This window comes from Danio rerio, chromosome 4 (assembly GCF_052040795.2).
Source record: "Danio rerio strain M-AB ecotype USA chromosome 4, GRCz13ab, whole genome shotgun sequence".
Taxonomy (NCBI): domain Eukaryota; kingdom Metazoa; phylum Chordata; class Actinopteri; order Cypriniformes; family Danionidae; genus Danio; species Danio rerio.
This window is the reverse complement of record NC_141024.2, coordinates 24,293,125-24,310,411: the sequence shown is the minus strand read 5'-3', so window position 1 is coordinate 24,310,411 and position 17,287 is coordinate 24,293,125. Positions and strand designations below refer to the sequence as shown.

Below are 17,287 nucleotides of genomic sequence, written 5' to 3'. Positions count from 1 at the left end.
TTTTTTTTTTTTTTACCCCATCCACCCCAGTCACCATCAGTCCCCCCCCATATGGGCAATTGATGCATTTTAATAAATTTGTTCCGTACTCCCTCAGTCCCCAGTGGTCCGTTTGATTTGTTTGTAATGTGATAGCTGTTTATTTAGAAATTGTTTTGTGAGATGTAATTGTGTCCCACACTGTCATTTCCCTAATCTCCTGTGGCCAATTGTATTTTTTGTGTTTTTTTTTTTTTTTTTTGTAGTATTAATGTCTTCCATCCCAGTCACCATCAGTTCCCCCCCATCCATGTGGCCTATTTAGTTGAAGAAATGTGTAAATTATTTTTTAGTGAATTTGTTTTTTCCATCAGTCCAACCCCTGCCCCCTTCCCTTGTGGCCAAGATTTTTTTGTTTTTTTTCTGATTTGTCACCTCCCCATTGGTCTCTGTCTGCAGTATCCTGTTGTGAATGAAGGAAATGTATTGTTGATTGACCCTTTTTGTGCATGTAAATGGGCTTAATAAAGAAATTGAGAAGGCCCTACCATGTGCTTAATGTGTAATCTTGACTTGAATGTAGTTGATTTGTTTAATGACTGTTTGGACACCTGTACTTAAGTTTAATAGAATAAATGTTTAATTGTATGTTATTGCTTTTGTGCTTGTCTCTAACAGCAGAAGCCTTGAATTGTAACTTAATTTTTTTTTTTTGTTAAATTGTACAGTTAAATAGCCTGTGAATGTGTAGTTTTGTTTATGTAAATCCTGTTCAATGACTTTTACAGGGCTGAATCCTTATGACTTGATGTTAGTGTTGTGGAAAGCATGTGATGGAATGTTTTTCTGGTAAGACATTGCTTGCTGATGATGTTTGTTCTTTTCTGTGCAGGACTGAAAGGTGTGGTGATGGATTCTTCGGGCCAGATAATTCCTCATGCTGTAGTGGAAGTGCTGGGAAGAAACAACCTTTGTGCCTTTCAAAGTGATGTCAATGGAGAGTATTTCAGATTGTTGTTGCCTGGAAAGTACATGTTGAAAGTAAGACTTGTATTCATGTTTCAAGAAATACAAAGTTTGAAAGTTGTTTTTGTGTCTTTATTGAATGGGTATTTTAAAAAGTAAGTAAGTAAGTAAGTAAGTAAGTAAGTAAGTAAGTAAGTAAGTAAGTAAGTAAGTAAGTAAGTAAGTAAGTAAGTAAGTAAGTAAGTAAGTAAGTAAGTAAGTAAGTAAGTAAGTAAGTAAGTAAGTAAGTAAGTAAGTAAGTAAGTAAGTAAGTAAGTAAGTAAGTAAGTAAGTAAGTAAGTAAGTAAGTAAGTAAGTAAGTAAGTAAGTAAGTAAGTAAGTAAGTAAGTAAGTAAGTAAGTAAGTAAGTAAGTAAGTAAGTAAGTAAGTAAGTAAGTAAGTAAGTAAGTAAGTAAGTAAGTAAGTAAGTAAGTAAGTAAGTAAGTAAGTAAGTAAGTAAGTAAGTAAGTAAGTAAGTAAGTAAGTAAGTAAGTAAGTAAGTAAGTAAGTAAGTAAGTAAGTAAGTAAGTAAGTAAGTAAGTAAGTAAGTAAGTAAGTAAGTAAGTAAGTAAGTAAGTAAGTAAGTAAGTAAGTAAGTAAGTAAGTAAGTAAGTAAGTAAGTAAGTAAGTAAGTAAGTAAGTAAGTAAGTAAGTAAGTAAGTAAGTAAGTAAGTAAGTAAGTAAGTAAGTAAGTAAGTAAGTAAGTAAGTAAGTAAGTAAGTAAGTAAGTAAGTAAGTAAGTAAGTAAGTAAGTAAGTAAGTAAGTAAGTAAGTAAGTAAGTAAGTAAGTAAGTAAGTAAGTAAGTAAGTAAGTAAGTAAGTAAGTAGTAAAGTAAGTAAGTAAGTAAGTAAGTAAGTAAGTAAGTAAGTAAGTAAGTAAGTAAGTAAGTAAGTAAGTAAGTAAGTAAGTAAGTAAGTAAGTAAGTAAAGTAAGTAAGTAAGTAAGTAAGTAAGTAAGTAAGTAAAGTAAGTAAGTAAGTAAGTAAGTAAGTAAGTAAGTAAGTAAGTAAGTAAGTAAGTAAGTAAGTAAGTAAGTAAGTAAGTAAGTAAGTAAGTAAGTAAGTAAGTAAGTAAGTAAGTAAGTAAGTAAGTAAGTAAGTAAGTAAGTAAGTAAGTAAGTAAGTAAGTAAGTAAGTAAGTAAGTAAGTAAGTAAGTAAGTAAGTAAGTAAGTAAGTAAGTAAGTAAGTAAGTAAGTAAGTAAGTAAGTAAGTAAGTAAGTAAGTAAGTAAGTAAGTAAGTAAGTAAGTAAGTAAGTAAGTAAGTAAGTAAGTAAGTAAGTAAGTAAGTAAGTAAGTAAGTAAGTAAGTAAGTAAGTAAGTAAGTAAGTAAGTAAGTAAGTAAGTAAGTAAGTAAGTAAGTAAGTAAGTAAGTAAGTAAGTAAGTAAGTAAGTAAGTAAGTAAGTAAGTAAGTAAGTAAGTAAGTAAGTAAGTAAGTAAGTAAGTAAGTAAGTAAGTAAGTAAGTAAGTAAGTAAGTAAGTAAGTAAGTAAGTAAGTAAGTAAGTAAGTAAGTAAGTCAGGCATCTAACATACACGAAGATCTGTATTTTGCAGGTGATGGCTCCAGGATTCAAGACTGTCATTCAGAATGTAGAAGTGCCCTATGGTCCAGACCGCTTCTCTGCCCTCACACACAACTTTATCCTTCAGCACAGCGACAGCAACTCAGATTCCAGCACACCAGCTCAGTCCTCCTGCAGCAGTTGTGAATTGCCTGTAAAAGACCCACACAACAGTGCCACCCAGCTGAATAACACGCTCACTGCACTGCTCCTACAAACACTACTGCTGATCATGATGATGAACTGACACAATCAGATCTGCTCATGTTTGCACAATTCTGTTTTTTTTGGGATATTTCACACAATAAACACCAGGCCATACTTACCATTGTTATAATGATGAAGAGGAGGAAGCACACAAATGGCCAACACTGCAAGCAAACAAAGACAAAAGAACATTTCAGATTGACATTTGCCTTCATTCAGCACAACACTAACAAACAACATTTGATTTAGACTCCATGACTTTTCCTATCAGGCTAATGACCTTTGTGGATATTAACATTGTTCATTTGCAGCTGTTTAACATGAAGAGTGCAAAACACCAAACCAAGCTTTTCTACCTCACTTACTTTATAATATTCATCAGCAAAACTAGCAGTGCCTTTAATAAACAGCATTTTCCTATCATTTGCTCACTGCCCTGTGCATTATACTGTCTATTGCCCATTTAACAACAAGGTGTCTAGAAGAAGAAATAGCCATATAAATCTCTCGCACTCACACACACACACACAAACACAAACACACAAGTTCTTTCATTCTAATAGTAATGGGGTGTATGCACAGAATTTCAACACATGTAAGCTTACATTTACATTACATTTAGTTGTTCAAGCACAAAACAACATGAAAACAACACCGCCTGCCATCAATACCAGCAGCAACTCTATTGACAAGCTGCACTGCATTCAATTCCATTTCCCCCCCAACCGTCACTATTTCTTTTAGCCTACTATGCTAAGATAAATGGTCTTGTTTTAAAGACATGCCAGAGAAAAATGATATCTAATACAAAGCTTCTTGTCAAATTTGACACACAAATCACATTTGAAACGTCCCAGTTTTCTCAAGGAAACAAAAGGAAAAGTCTCTGTGCATATACCCCATTGCCCCACTTTTACATACTACTTCCAACAGTGTCAACTTCATCAATAACTAAATGTTGCCTTCATTTCTACTAATATCTTACCTCACACTTTATCTTATCTACCCTATGTTTACTAATATATATATATATATATATATATATATATATATATATATATATATATATATATATATATATATATATATATATATATATATATATATATATATATATATATAATTAAACATTATTATTCTTTTACTGATTCCTCTATGGGAAATGCTGTGTGACTGCTAGACTCCATGACTTGGACATTATGGCTGATACTCTTGTACTACTCTTCTGCATTTGTGGCCATTAAAACAGCAATTCCTGATATTTTGCTGGATCCTTTCAAATAATTCTTTACACACTATCAAATCACATCTAATAGAGTCACACTATTTGCTTCATCCTAAAAAAAGACATGCACAAAGAAAGACTGCGCAAACACATTTGCCATCATTAAGACACAAACTCAAACTCACTCAGAACATACTCTGCCTTGTCTGCTTATAAACCACTCTTCCGTATGTTTCAAAACTACTTCTTATATTTCACTAAACTTCCGCTACACAAACACTTCTGCTACAACCACACACATCCTAAAATCATACACACTTTTAGTCTTCTCTTACACAATGACTACACATCACATTTTTGCCACTTATATTCAAATATCATTCGCCTCTACAAGAAATCTGTGGCCACAGAACTGCACAAAATTAAATCGACTGCTTCAACATCTCCCTTTCAGCTCAGCAGGAGCTTCTCTACAGAACAACTGACTTCTCTGTTGAAACACACAGAGACTGATGACCGAGCCACATCTATCGATAACAGCAGTTTTCATCCACCCATTCACTATTTCGTACACTCTACACTTGGCCTTTTGACAAATACAACACAAATACTTTTCCGTTAAACCATCCACACGCTTTTCTAGCAATGCTCAAACTATTTTACTACAATTACTTTCCAAATGACACTGAATACATTGCAAAATGTCCTGTATCCAAATTACACTCAAACATTTCACTACAACACTTATCAACAGCGACGACCTTCACCATCACACACATACATTATTGCCTCAACTGTTAAATACTTTGCAAAAACACTATTTCAACAAATGCCCTACAAATCGATCACCTCTATCTTTTCCCACATCGCATCCTCTCGTTCTTTCCAGCAGGATATTCATATCACTGATCAGCGCTGTTCCACAACAATCCATCTTTACATTCAACTACAATTGACTCAACCATCCTCACTTTTTCCTTAACTCTTTCCATTCTTCACACTATTTTTCATTTTGTTATTCTCTGCCTTTACTCCATTCGTTATTTGAATGACTAATTCACATCCTTTCTCTATATGAACACTATATTCTCTATTAAAAGTCAAAACTTTCTTTCCCCAGTTCAACTTTTCAGGCCATGTTGCTTTCCTTCTTCATGTGGAAAAATCTAAAAAACAAACAAAATATTTGATAATTTACCTCTGCATATGTCAGCCCTACCGTTGTGTATGTAGCAAACTCTTTTGCCTCTAAATTGTTTAAGGACTGGATTTTGCCATTTTTCCAAATGCTTTGCTCTTCTCTCTGGAGTCAATGTCACAATGTCATGTAAGATATGTCAAATGTTGCCATTTTGTAAATGCAAATGTTCCACAATATGTCATTTACAATATATTGAATGGGAAGTGCATCTCAGGGAATTATATTAGACTATGCTGGAAAAATGTATAACTGTGCCAAGTAGACAAACTTCTAATTTATAAGACATGAAAGCAAAGGCTGCTTTTTTTCATGACAATAGTTCTAGTAGCGAGAGGTCATTACAATTCCACATGTAATCAGTTGAACTACTTAAAAGGTGATAAAACAAAAAATAGCTCAGCGCTTTTATTGACCATAAATGGGGAAACTGACTAATAAACCGGCGGATGCAGCTCAACTGCTTCCTTATTTTCAACACTCGGTAGCCTTAATCACACAGTGTTTCTATCACAACTATTTACAAGCTCATCAAATACATACAGCGGAAACTTTTACTCTAACATCTGTTTCTGCATATCAAAACAACAATTCCATCTCTTAAATCATCCAAAGCAAAGGTATGACAGCCCAGCGACTCGTTACTTCATCCTATCGTTCAAATGACCAATTTGTCTGCTACTCTAAAGATGTTCCCAGGGCTTCAAAATCGTCTACTCTTCTGCCTGTATTCAAAAGTGCGCATCCTCAATCTGCTAGGAAGTATCCACTTATTTGGTATATTTCCAAGATTCCAGAGAAACTAATAGCTACGCAAATCACTCGTTCTTTCCACAATACTTCTCTTCCTTAACAACGATTGCAGTTTGGGTTCACAACAAACTATTCCACTGAGATGGCCAGTTGCTACTTCATATGAAAAGTCAAGTCTTCATGGTGGGGTCGTCGGTGCTCCACTTCAGGAAGGCCTTTGACACGATCGATCGCACAATTCTCTTGTCTACATTATTAAGTTTCAAACTTTTCCCACAAACGTTAACATGGATGGAATCGTCACTGTCTGCTCGTTTAAACTACTGTATCTTGATATACAGAATTACAAATTTAACCTATCCACTGGCGTTCCGCAAGGATCTATTCTGTGTCCTTTACTTTTTCACTTGTACACCTTCCATCCATCTGACCTAAAAAAAAACATTCAAATATAGGCAAATGACGCTGTTATTTCATTCCCAGTAGCGCTGTCACAAGTTGCAAACAAACTACGTTTTAACTTTAGCTATACGTTACAGCTATCCTACAGTCGACGATGCTGTTTACATTCCCACTCTCCAAAACACATTTACTGTGTATGTTCTTTTACAAACATAATACTTTAACCGTACTGCCGCATGGATTTGTATCAGGGAAGGATTAAAAGTCGGTTAGTTGGTCACGTTCTTCTGATGGATTCAAAACTTTCATTTAGGCCACAGGTCTGTAACAGCGTCAAATTCAGTCTAGCCAATTGTACATTTCTATGTATTTATATGTAGTCTGAAGCCTACATATGAGGCTTTACATAGGCCTAAAAATAAAGAGTTCCAAAACATTACCGCTAAAAAACTTAGCACTGTGCTATTTTTCTATTGCGATCTTACACTAAACAACTTCAATAGCTCGATTTTCTCAATGTAAATGCTAATACATTAATATTCAATCGGAAGCGCATCTGCGTCAATACACCGATCTCCAGCATACTGCACTCATCACCCTTTACATTTTCACCTATTTTGTGATTGACTCATTTTTTTTTTCCTTTATTTACGGTTGTCAATTGCATCATGGGAGGTTGATCTCTGCTCTGTGGGCTTTTATTCTTGCAAATTCATGCAACGCATAACAAGTCAGTAAAATAACAGGAAATGTACTGGCAGTTTATAGCAAGGTGTTACACCACTAAGCCAGACAATTTATCGCTTTAAACTATTCAAAATGTTTCAAAAACTTTTCAATATTTACTTTTTAAGGTCCCGTAACGCCACTCAAAAGCATAAACAGATGGGGGAAATAAAATCAATTATAACATCAATCTCAAAACACACAAAACTCCTCATTTACAGTCCATATTGCGCATTCACACGTTGCCATATTAATCCTAAAACAATATATATTGCGCAGCTCTAAGCTTATAGCACTTATCCGCTTGATCGCAACCTACAATTACTACTCAGAATCCGCTCCGATCCTAGTCAGAACAAACATTAAAATGCTTCGTGACAAATCACTTCAATTTCTTCATTCTATCTTAAAGATACACGATCTGCTAAGATTGCCCATTTACATTAAATATGTTCATAATTGTCAACTGATTAAGACTGCACATAAGGCAACTTCAATCAGTCTGTGAATGTTACAACAACTTCTCAACCGACTACGAGTGGTGGAAGAGGGACTGTATTATTCCCGTCAACACATATCAATTCGGTTTGTCTGTGTTTTCATTGAAAGGTGCTAGGAAAACCCCACCAACAATTACAACATTACCGTAAATACTTTTCCTTCTTTTCACTTTCATGACCAAATTCTCGTCATCAACATTGACGATAGTGTAAAGAAAGATCTGTATATCAACAATACTGTATTCTGACAGGACACCTACTTGCACACTTTGTTCTTGGCTACGTCGTCCTGTTCTCTGTCCTCTCCATGTTACGTTTCTGCATTTAAATATATGATACTTCTCTTTTCTATGTTTTTATACTTTGTTAGTATTTTAGATGAGACATTTTAATATTCTGTCAAAGGTCTACTGATGAAAAGTACCCATTCTTGCCAAATTTGGACACATTTTACAGTCATGTTCATTAATGTATGTGCCCCTGTAAATAAATCAAATAAACTAAACTAAACACTTTGAGTGGGTTAAAAGCGTTCGGCCACAGGAAACAATCGTGTCGCTTTAACACCAGTGATTGAATGTTATTTTTACATAGTCAACAATGTTATGTTATTCTTTCACATAACAAAAAATCCTGTCATTTCCTATGACCGACTGAAATGATGCTAGAAAAAAAGCACACTTCCTGCATACTACAAACCTGCCTCAGATTAACAACCCATTGATGATTCTTATTGTTCTTCTTATTATAGTTATACTTGTTAATATTATTATCATTAATATAAGTATCAGTACTGTTATTGATATGATTTCATTTACTGCCACAATATTGATTAAAACATCAATAAAATAAAACGTTTGAATCATTCACCTATTCTTATCGTAGTCATGACTATGTGTGAGCCACTTCTTTGCCATCAGGACGATCCAAACTGATCCGAAGCCGTCCTTGTAGTGCATCGGCAAATGAGCCGCGCTGCTCTTCCGGTAATACAAAATACAGCATCGCAGCACCTTCTCCAGCACAGACCCGCCGATGACCTGCAAACGCACGACACAACGCATGTCAGCATTCATCAGTTACGCTTGCATTTCGAACACATTGTCAGATACGACATCATACATGTAAAACTACACCAGTAATTTAAACCATGTACACTTGTTGTCTAAAATGCACCACAGGCCAAAATATAAGCAGGTACTCTATAAACAACGCTGTATATACTGTGTATAAATAAGATGACAATAGCATGGAATATCCAAATGCTATTTTTTTTACAATAATGAAACAAGAAGCCCTACAACTCCAAATATAAGCAGTAAAGTTGTTTGTGGATTTATCCGTTTACACAAAACCCCCTCAAAGTGAGAAACTGACTGATAAGCCGTGCAGCTGATGCGGCTCGAATGCTTAACAATAGGACTTGGTAGCCTCAATCACACAGTCATTCTCTTCTAATTATTCAAAAGTAAATCAAGTAAATAAAGCAGCGCAAGCTCTTACTTTAAGCTCAGTTTCCCAATCGGGGCTCAAAACGACTGTTTTACATATTTTACATATTTTAAATCATGCAAACCAAAGGATACATTTGGTACGACAGCCTACTTAATCCTGTCGCTACATTTATAACTTTGTCTGTTTCTCAGGAAACGTTCCCTTACAAATTGTTGGAAAAAAGGAATTTATTTTTATTACTTTGGTGTTTTTATTCATTACAAAACAGTTTCGGCTAACAACAGATTCATCAATCTTTTCTATTGTATTATAACACATCTTGACCAGACACACTTCATCTTTTTTATTGTGCTGCATACTTTTTTAAGGAACATGCTGACAAGTTTAATACAAAGTCTAGACATGTCACATGTTGTCATGATGCTTGTACAAGTTTTGATATAGTGAAATATACTCAATATAGTGAAATATATTAAAGATGCACATAATTGTTCAGTTCTGCTGTGCAAAGAGGGGTTGCAGAAAGAAGAAGTACGTCTTGGGTACAAGAGCCAAAGGACTGCATGTTGACTGATAAGTGACGTTAAACCAGACCTCCGCCTGTTTGTGTAAATATGCTGGAGTCAGGAAACGGAAGTTAGTTGTGAACCTCTTGAATGTAATTCTTGTATTGCATTGGGGTAAAGTAACCCAGAGCTCTGTCATCGAATTATTCATTTGTTTCTATGACTATTTTTGCCTTTGAAGAAAACACTCTCCAGACCTTATCTTATTGGACATGCATGGAATTTCCTTGATATTCCAACAAAATCATCTGCTATTTTGACTATAATCAAAAGTTACCGTCCTCGACCTAATTAAAAGTAAATATTACGATAATCTACTTTTAGCGATAGCTAAAAATCACAAATTATTTTGCTTTACATCCTTTGTAGTTTGGCTTCAAGGCAAAATATTGAACTGAGATGGCACATTTCTAATTAACAAGTCAAGCATTCGTTATATAATGATGGGGTCGTCTGGACTGTGTTTCTCTATCACACTCTACATCACATAAAAAACAAGTCCAAATTAGTAGCTTTTAACTTCTCCCCGAAAAACTTTAACATGGATACAATCATCTCTGTCTTCAAAGTATCTGCAAAGTATGTTTCTTTACAGAATTACAAATCTGCACCCTTAGCCTGTTGATCCGTTTTGGCTCCTTTACTTTTTCAGCTATACACCATGTCAATGATCTTTCTATCAGTCCTAACAATAATAATCAAATGTGTGCGGATGACACTGTTATTTTATTCCCAGTAGCAGTACGTTCCGTTACTATTCGGTGATGTACAAAAACATCCATGAGTAATTTACCTACAGATCAACTAACATTTAATCTAACATCTACAATTGCAATCATGCCTGTGCTTTTCTTCGTTTACTGTCCCGATACTGTTTGGAAAAAAAAATCACACGTTTGTATTATTCACTTGTTCTTACTGTTGTTATGAGTGTGTGAGCCACTTCTGCCATCTCTGGACATCAAGACCATCCAAACTGATCTGAAGCCATCTATACACAACAAAATTAGCCGCGCTGCTCTTCCGGTATTACAAAATACAGCATTCCAGCATTATCTTCAGCGCAGAACCGCTGATGACCTGTAACAGACACACAACACACAGCATTCATCAGTAACTGTTGTGCTTCATACATATTGACATATACAAAATCACACATATAAAATCACAAAGTAAATGAACCCATGCATGTTTTTTTTTTAATGCACCACTGGCCACAATCAATGCATGTACTGGATAAACCACTCAGTTCCTTCTCACATTAATAACTGAATCTTTTTTTTTTTTAATCACATTATTTAGGTAAGCTGGAAATAAGTGTTGCCTTAACACAACAAAAACAATGACACTTTTTTTGTGCATCGCTTCACTGCACAATTACACACAAATTTTTTAGTCAACAACTCTTCTAACAAGCGAACTTTCCAACAGGTGCCTACTTTTCAACTCAAACCGTTCAATCAAACTGTTCTATAAACAAATGCACATGCTTACATCTTTCAAAACAACCAAAAATACAAATGATATGTTATTCCGTTATGAATTTGCAAGCTCTCCTTTCGGTTCTATTACATTCCAGATACAAATCTTCATTCTTCAATGCGGCAATAGTTTAAAAATAGTCAATTCATTACACAATATATCCAATTTTACTATTAGTTCAGATCAGGACGTTAAGTTCACAACTATAGTACTTGTACATTAAAACACACAAAAAATCATTATCAATATCCAAATGCGTATATGAATAAGATGACAATGGCACCCCCCCCCCCCCACTTCCTTAAAACATTCATTGCGATAATAATTATAAGTATTATTATTATTATTATTAAACAAGTTTCAAGATTTAACATTAAATATTAACAGCACTGATATTGCTGATTTAGCTCAAAATAATAATTTTGTGGTCGTTGTAGCCTCAAGCACACAATCTTTAACACAAACAGTCATTACTTAATCCTTTCTTACACTCTAAACATTTCTGTGTCTCTTAGGAGATGTTCCCTAAGGCTTGGAAATCACGTGTTATTGAGTCTATATTCAAAAGTGACCATCCTCACTCAACTAATAATTACACTTATCAGTATATTACTTTTTATCTATTTTCTTTTTCAAAAATGTATATTTTTAGTGAAGCACAGCATTTTAGTTCTATCAGGGGAAAGGTTACAAGTTTTACCTTAAGCCCCAGGTTAAAAATGTACGCAGCTGGGTCAGATTCAGTCAACCAAAGTTTTTTCATTTATACGTGATTATATGTAGTCTCAAGCCACCATGATGTATTTTCGCTCTGTGATTATTTCTTTTATAACTTATCATTTAACCACTTGGTCGCAAGCTACTATTGCAAGTCTTAATCCACTTTAATCTTTGTCAAAACAAACATTAAAATGCTTCATTACAAATCACTTCAATTTCATCGTTCAATGTTAAAGACATACAATCTACCAAACTGGGATATTTTGATTAAATATGTACATATTTGTCTACTGATCACAACTACACATAACCCAACTTCAATCATGTTGCTCAATGTCAGAACAACTTCACACCCAACTACAATGAATGGTGAAAGAGGGATTGTATTTTTCCTATCAACAGATGTAAATTCACTATATATATACATATGATAGTTATATTTTGTGCTCATATGCATTCTTTCTATTTTAGGTGTAATTTTATTTACCAATGATAAATAGCCACTCTTCCCTAATTTTGACAACTTTTTACAATGATGTTCATTAATGTACATTGCCACTGTAAATAAATAAAATAAACAAAACTTACAAATGGGTTAAAAGCATTTGTCCACGAGACACAATCACGTTGGAAGCTTGAACAGCACTGATTGATGTTATTTTTACATGGTCTAGAAGACTATGCAGTGTTCTTTCACATCAAAAAAACACAAGACTTTTTACCATTTAATACAGTGTATGACAGAACTGAAAACTGAGATGATATATACTACTTACCTGAAAAAAGTATGTTTCCTGTATACAATACAACTGCCTCAATTTAACCCATTTATGATAATAATAATGACTATATTATTGCTGTTGTTGTTGTTCTTATTGTTCTTATAGTCATGACAGCAACCTGACTATAACAACTATTAGTAGTAGTAGTAGTAGTAGTAGTAGTACTATTATTAATTTGATTTCATATAATATCATGACATAAAATTGCATGTTCAACTGTACTTTTTTCTTTAATTTCATTATTGGATACAATTTCTTGATTTTTTTTATTTCATACAATAAACATTGTAATATATACGCTACTAACAAAACATATCATTTCAACCTTTTAACTAATGTACTGACAAACATTTGTAATGCATGTAATTAATATATGCACCACTCTTTCTAATACACATACATAGTGTTTGCTTATATCAGTAAAAAAAAATAACTAAATAGAAAACACAGTAAGCTTTGCATTTGTCACCACGTTTAGCCCAATATTTTGACTTTTCATATTGTGCCTTGACCTACATATTTGGAGATAGACGTACATGACGTACAAAAACAGCCACGAGTCAATTACCCCTTGACAGATCAACTGTGAAGTTAATCTAACATTTCTTAATGCAATCATGTTCGTGCTTTTCTTCATTTGCTGTCCCAATATTGATTGAAAAGAAAAACACATTTGTATCATTCACTCGTTCTTACTGTTGTTATGAATGTGTGAGCCACTTCTGCCATCTCTGGACATTAGGACGATCCAAACTGATCCGAAGCCATCCTTACACAACCGTGAGAGAGTAGTGCATCTGCTCGCCTTACAGTAACACAAGATAAAGCATTGCAGAACCTTCTCCAGCGCAGACACACTGTTGACCTGCAAACAAAGAACGCAATGCATGTCAGCATTCATCAATTAAGGTTGCGTTTTATACATATTGACATATACAAAATCACACATGAAATAAAATACCCATGCACGTTTGCTTTCTAACATGCACTAATGGCCACAATATATGCAGGTAATGTAAATACAACTCAGTTCCTTCCCACAATCATTACTGAATCTCTTATCAAAATATTAAGGAAAGCTACAAAAACAATAAAAAGCAACAAAAACAATACTTTTTTTGTGCATAGCTTCATTTTACACTTACAATGTGTACAGTGAACAACTCTTTTAACAAGCAAGCTTTCCAACAGATGCCTACTTTTTAACACAAACTCTTCAATTAAATTTGTTCTATAAACAAATGTGCATGTTGAAAGCTCTCAAAACATCCATAAATACAATTGATATGTTAATCCATTAGGATTTTGCAAGCTCTCCTTTTACATTCAGGTAGGGCTGCACAATATATCGTTTCAGCATCGATAACACATCCGCAATGGATATGAAGAGTGCAGTCTAAATTATAGTTGACCAAGAGCTGCAAAATTGTATTTTAATGCATGTAATTAATATATGCACCACTCTTTCACATAGTAACACATACATAGTGTTTGCTTATATTGGTATTTATATGACTTATGCAAAAAATAAAAAATAAAAAATCACCTTACCCACAAACAGATAATTTCCCTTATTAAAAAAAACAAATCTTCATTTTCTTATTTCTTCTGCCGGTGAAAACTAAACATTATGTTTACTTGCTCTCCACAAAAACAACAAATAGTGCTATTCAAACCATCTCCTGAAACTATTCATATCGCAATATTTATTGCAGAAAACCCCCTTTTACAAATATTAACAAGTAAAAAGCTAATTTTATATAAGCACATTATAATGTATGTATGACTTTTTCCTTAATAATTTAAGTTTATATGAAATCACATTAGCAACCAATGACTATCTATGTAAGACATAGTTCACAGTCAAATACATAGAGCTGCTGATGTTGTTTAAAGTCATGCTTGCATGTGATTTCACCCCAAATATTTTAAGCACCATAATAAACAATATAGGGAGGATGTCGCTGAACTAATTATGAGTAAATACAAAACCAACTTTACCTCAATGTTAATTGAACTTTCACACAAACTACAATACAACTCAAAAGCGTAACAACAATTACACCAAAAATCACAACATTCCGTTATACAGCTACTTTCTTAGAAATTCTGAACCACTCTCTATCTAGTGTCCCCGACTTCACACAAACTTGTGTCATTTAAAAGTAAATGCTGCAATGTTTTTGAACCATACCAGAGCAACTTACTTTAATTAATCTGTTGTGGTATTTCTATAATTGCTAAGGTAACAACAACTACAGTAAATAGACAACTATAAACAAATAACCCAATACTTTTATACAACTATAGGGTATATATATCACAGTTTAATGAAGTCATACTTGGATGTCATTTCACAACAAATACTCAAAGTACCATGGTAAACAATATAGGGAGCATATCACTGAACTAATGTGTGAGTATAAAACCAACTTTACCTCAATTAAAAATTAATTGAACTTGCTTGCACGCAAACTACAAAACAACTCAAAAGCGTTACAACAATTACACCTAATATCACAACATTCTGTAGGAAACATTATCATTATCATTATTTTTCTACTATTTTCCTGATTTACACACATATTACTCTAGTACAGTAACTTCAAGCAAAAAATGTTTTAAAATAACAAAACCCTTCAATTAATCTCTTGTGGTGATTCTATCACTGTTGTAGTGACATAACAACTACAGTAAATAAACAACTATAAACAAATAACCCAATACTGTACACCACAGTATATATTTATATATATATATATATATATATATATATATATATATATATATATATATATATATATATATATATATATATATATATATATACACACACAACAGTTATGTCTGGTTCTCGAATCTGAATGGCTGATAGCAGTAATATATTTCAGTACAACCTCTTTACCCTTTGTGTATTACTCCGCCCACATACAGCCAGCAAAAAGCAGACACTACAGATCTAAAGTTTAAAAGATTGTTGCTCAGCTGTTTAACTGTCAGCTTATGATTTGAATTCTACGCGGAAGAAAGTAGTTCCTCATACAAAATGGTTTTTAAGACTCTCCATGTTTGATTTTGTTTTTATATACACAATTATGCCCTCAAACTGTTGCATAAACGCAATATCACACTCGTAGCAGTGCGATATGGCTGTATATCGGTACTGGTGGGGGCCAACGCACGCCACCCACCAGTGCCGATAATACATCCATATCGCACTGCTACAAGTGTGATATTGCTCCTATATATACAGTATATATATATATATATATATATATATATATATATATATATATATATATATATATATATATATATATATATATATATATATTACAGTATTTATTACAGTATCACTTATATACAGTAACCAATGACCATCAAAGTACAACATACTGTACTTCACAGACAAATAAATGTAATTAATTTCACACCAAATACTAAACAAGTACCATAGTAAACAATAAAGGGAGTGTGGCACTGAAAGAATGTGTGAATATAAAACAAAAATATAAATTGAACCTTCTTGCACACAAACTACAAAACAACTTAAAAGCGTAATAAAAAGTAGCCCAAAAATCACAACATTCTGCAGGATACATACATTATACAGATACTTTCTTAGAAGTTCTGAACAACTGTCTATCTAGTGTCCCTGACTTCACACATTCTACTCAAGTATTTTAAAGTACATACTGCATTGTTTTTTAACCATACTATAGAACAAAACATCTGGTTTGGTAATTCTTTCATTGTTATTGAGATGACCTTGATTTTATATTTACACATTCTGACATTCTGCTTAATATAATTTCAGAAATGTACGACTTACAAATTCTAAATAATTATTAATATAAAATTCCATTAGCAACTAATGACTAATTAAGGACAACAGTCAATTAAATAGTGCTACTATTGTTTTGAAGTCATACTTAAAAGAGATTTCAGACCCACTATTCAAATTAGCATGGTAAAAAATATGAGGACTGTTAAAATTAAGGAATGTGCAAATGTAAAAACTATTTACCTCAATATTATTGTTGTGGTAACACAACAACTCCACTAAAAGAACAACTAAAAACAAATACCCCAATACTGTACTTTTATACAACTATATGGTATACCAATTATACACCAATTATACACCACAGTTTATTCAATATTTATTTATATTACAGTATTTATTACACTTTATCACTTCAATACAAATACAGTATGACATGGAAATATCTGATTTATTGACAGTAGAACACACTTTTCTGTAGTATGGTTCAAAACAAAAGCTATTCTACTGCAAATTATTAAAGACCTACTGCCTTTTTCAAGAGGGTTTGAGCTGACCTTACAACGAAAAACCCAAAACAATGGCTGCAAACCGTTCTACCCTTTATGTCGGTAAATAGTTTAAACGTTTTTTTTTTTTAACATCGCCTTAAGGTCGCAAATTAATACACACGAATGCTGCAATTTCGCGGTCGTGCCAAGATTGTTATGTGCCAAGTTTGTTATGCGCCAAGTTTGTTATGCGCCAAGTTTGTTACAGTACGGTTACTCAAATTTAAAACAAACACATTTCAGTATATCATTTCTAATGACATAAAACAACTTACCACGACATATCCGATGAACGCAGAAATAAAAGACGTGCAGTATAAGGAGAAAGTAAACACTTTCCATCACCAAACAAACACATACGGTGCGCGCGCACGCGTCACTTCGGCGGAAA

The 17,287-nt window shown here is 33.5% G+C and overlaps 1 protein-coding gene and 1 long non-coding RNA gene across 5 annotated transcripts in view; one reads left to right on the top strand and one right to left on the bottom strand.

Annotated features, from left to right (window-relative positions):
- cpm (carboxypeptidase M) overlaps positions 1-3,175 on the top strand; it is a 17,672-nt gene extending 14,497 nt beyond the window's left edge. For all 4 annotated transcript variants that reach the window (XM_087246683.1, NM_001017591.1, XM_087246684.1 and 1 more), the window contains 2 exon segments: positions 872-1,020; positions 2,538-3,175. In XM_087246683.1, the coding sequence (XP_087102809.1) occupies positions 872-1,020; positions 2,538-2,792 (404 nt within the window). In that variant the 3' untranslated portion in view covers positions 2,793-3,175.
- On the bottom strand, positions 707-17,287 carry LOC147844729 (uncharacterized). Its single transcript, XR_015483165.2, has 5 exons — positions 17,172-17,287; positions 13,258-13,426; positions 8,427-8,596; positions 2,872-2,916; positions 707-2,697 (listed from the first exon to the last, which is right to left on the bottom strand). It is a non-coding gene; the product is annotated as an uncharacterized LOC147844729 (long non-coding RNA).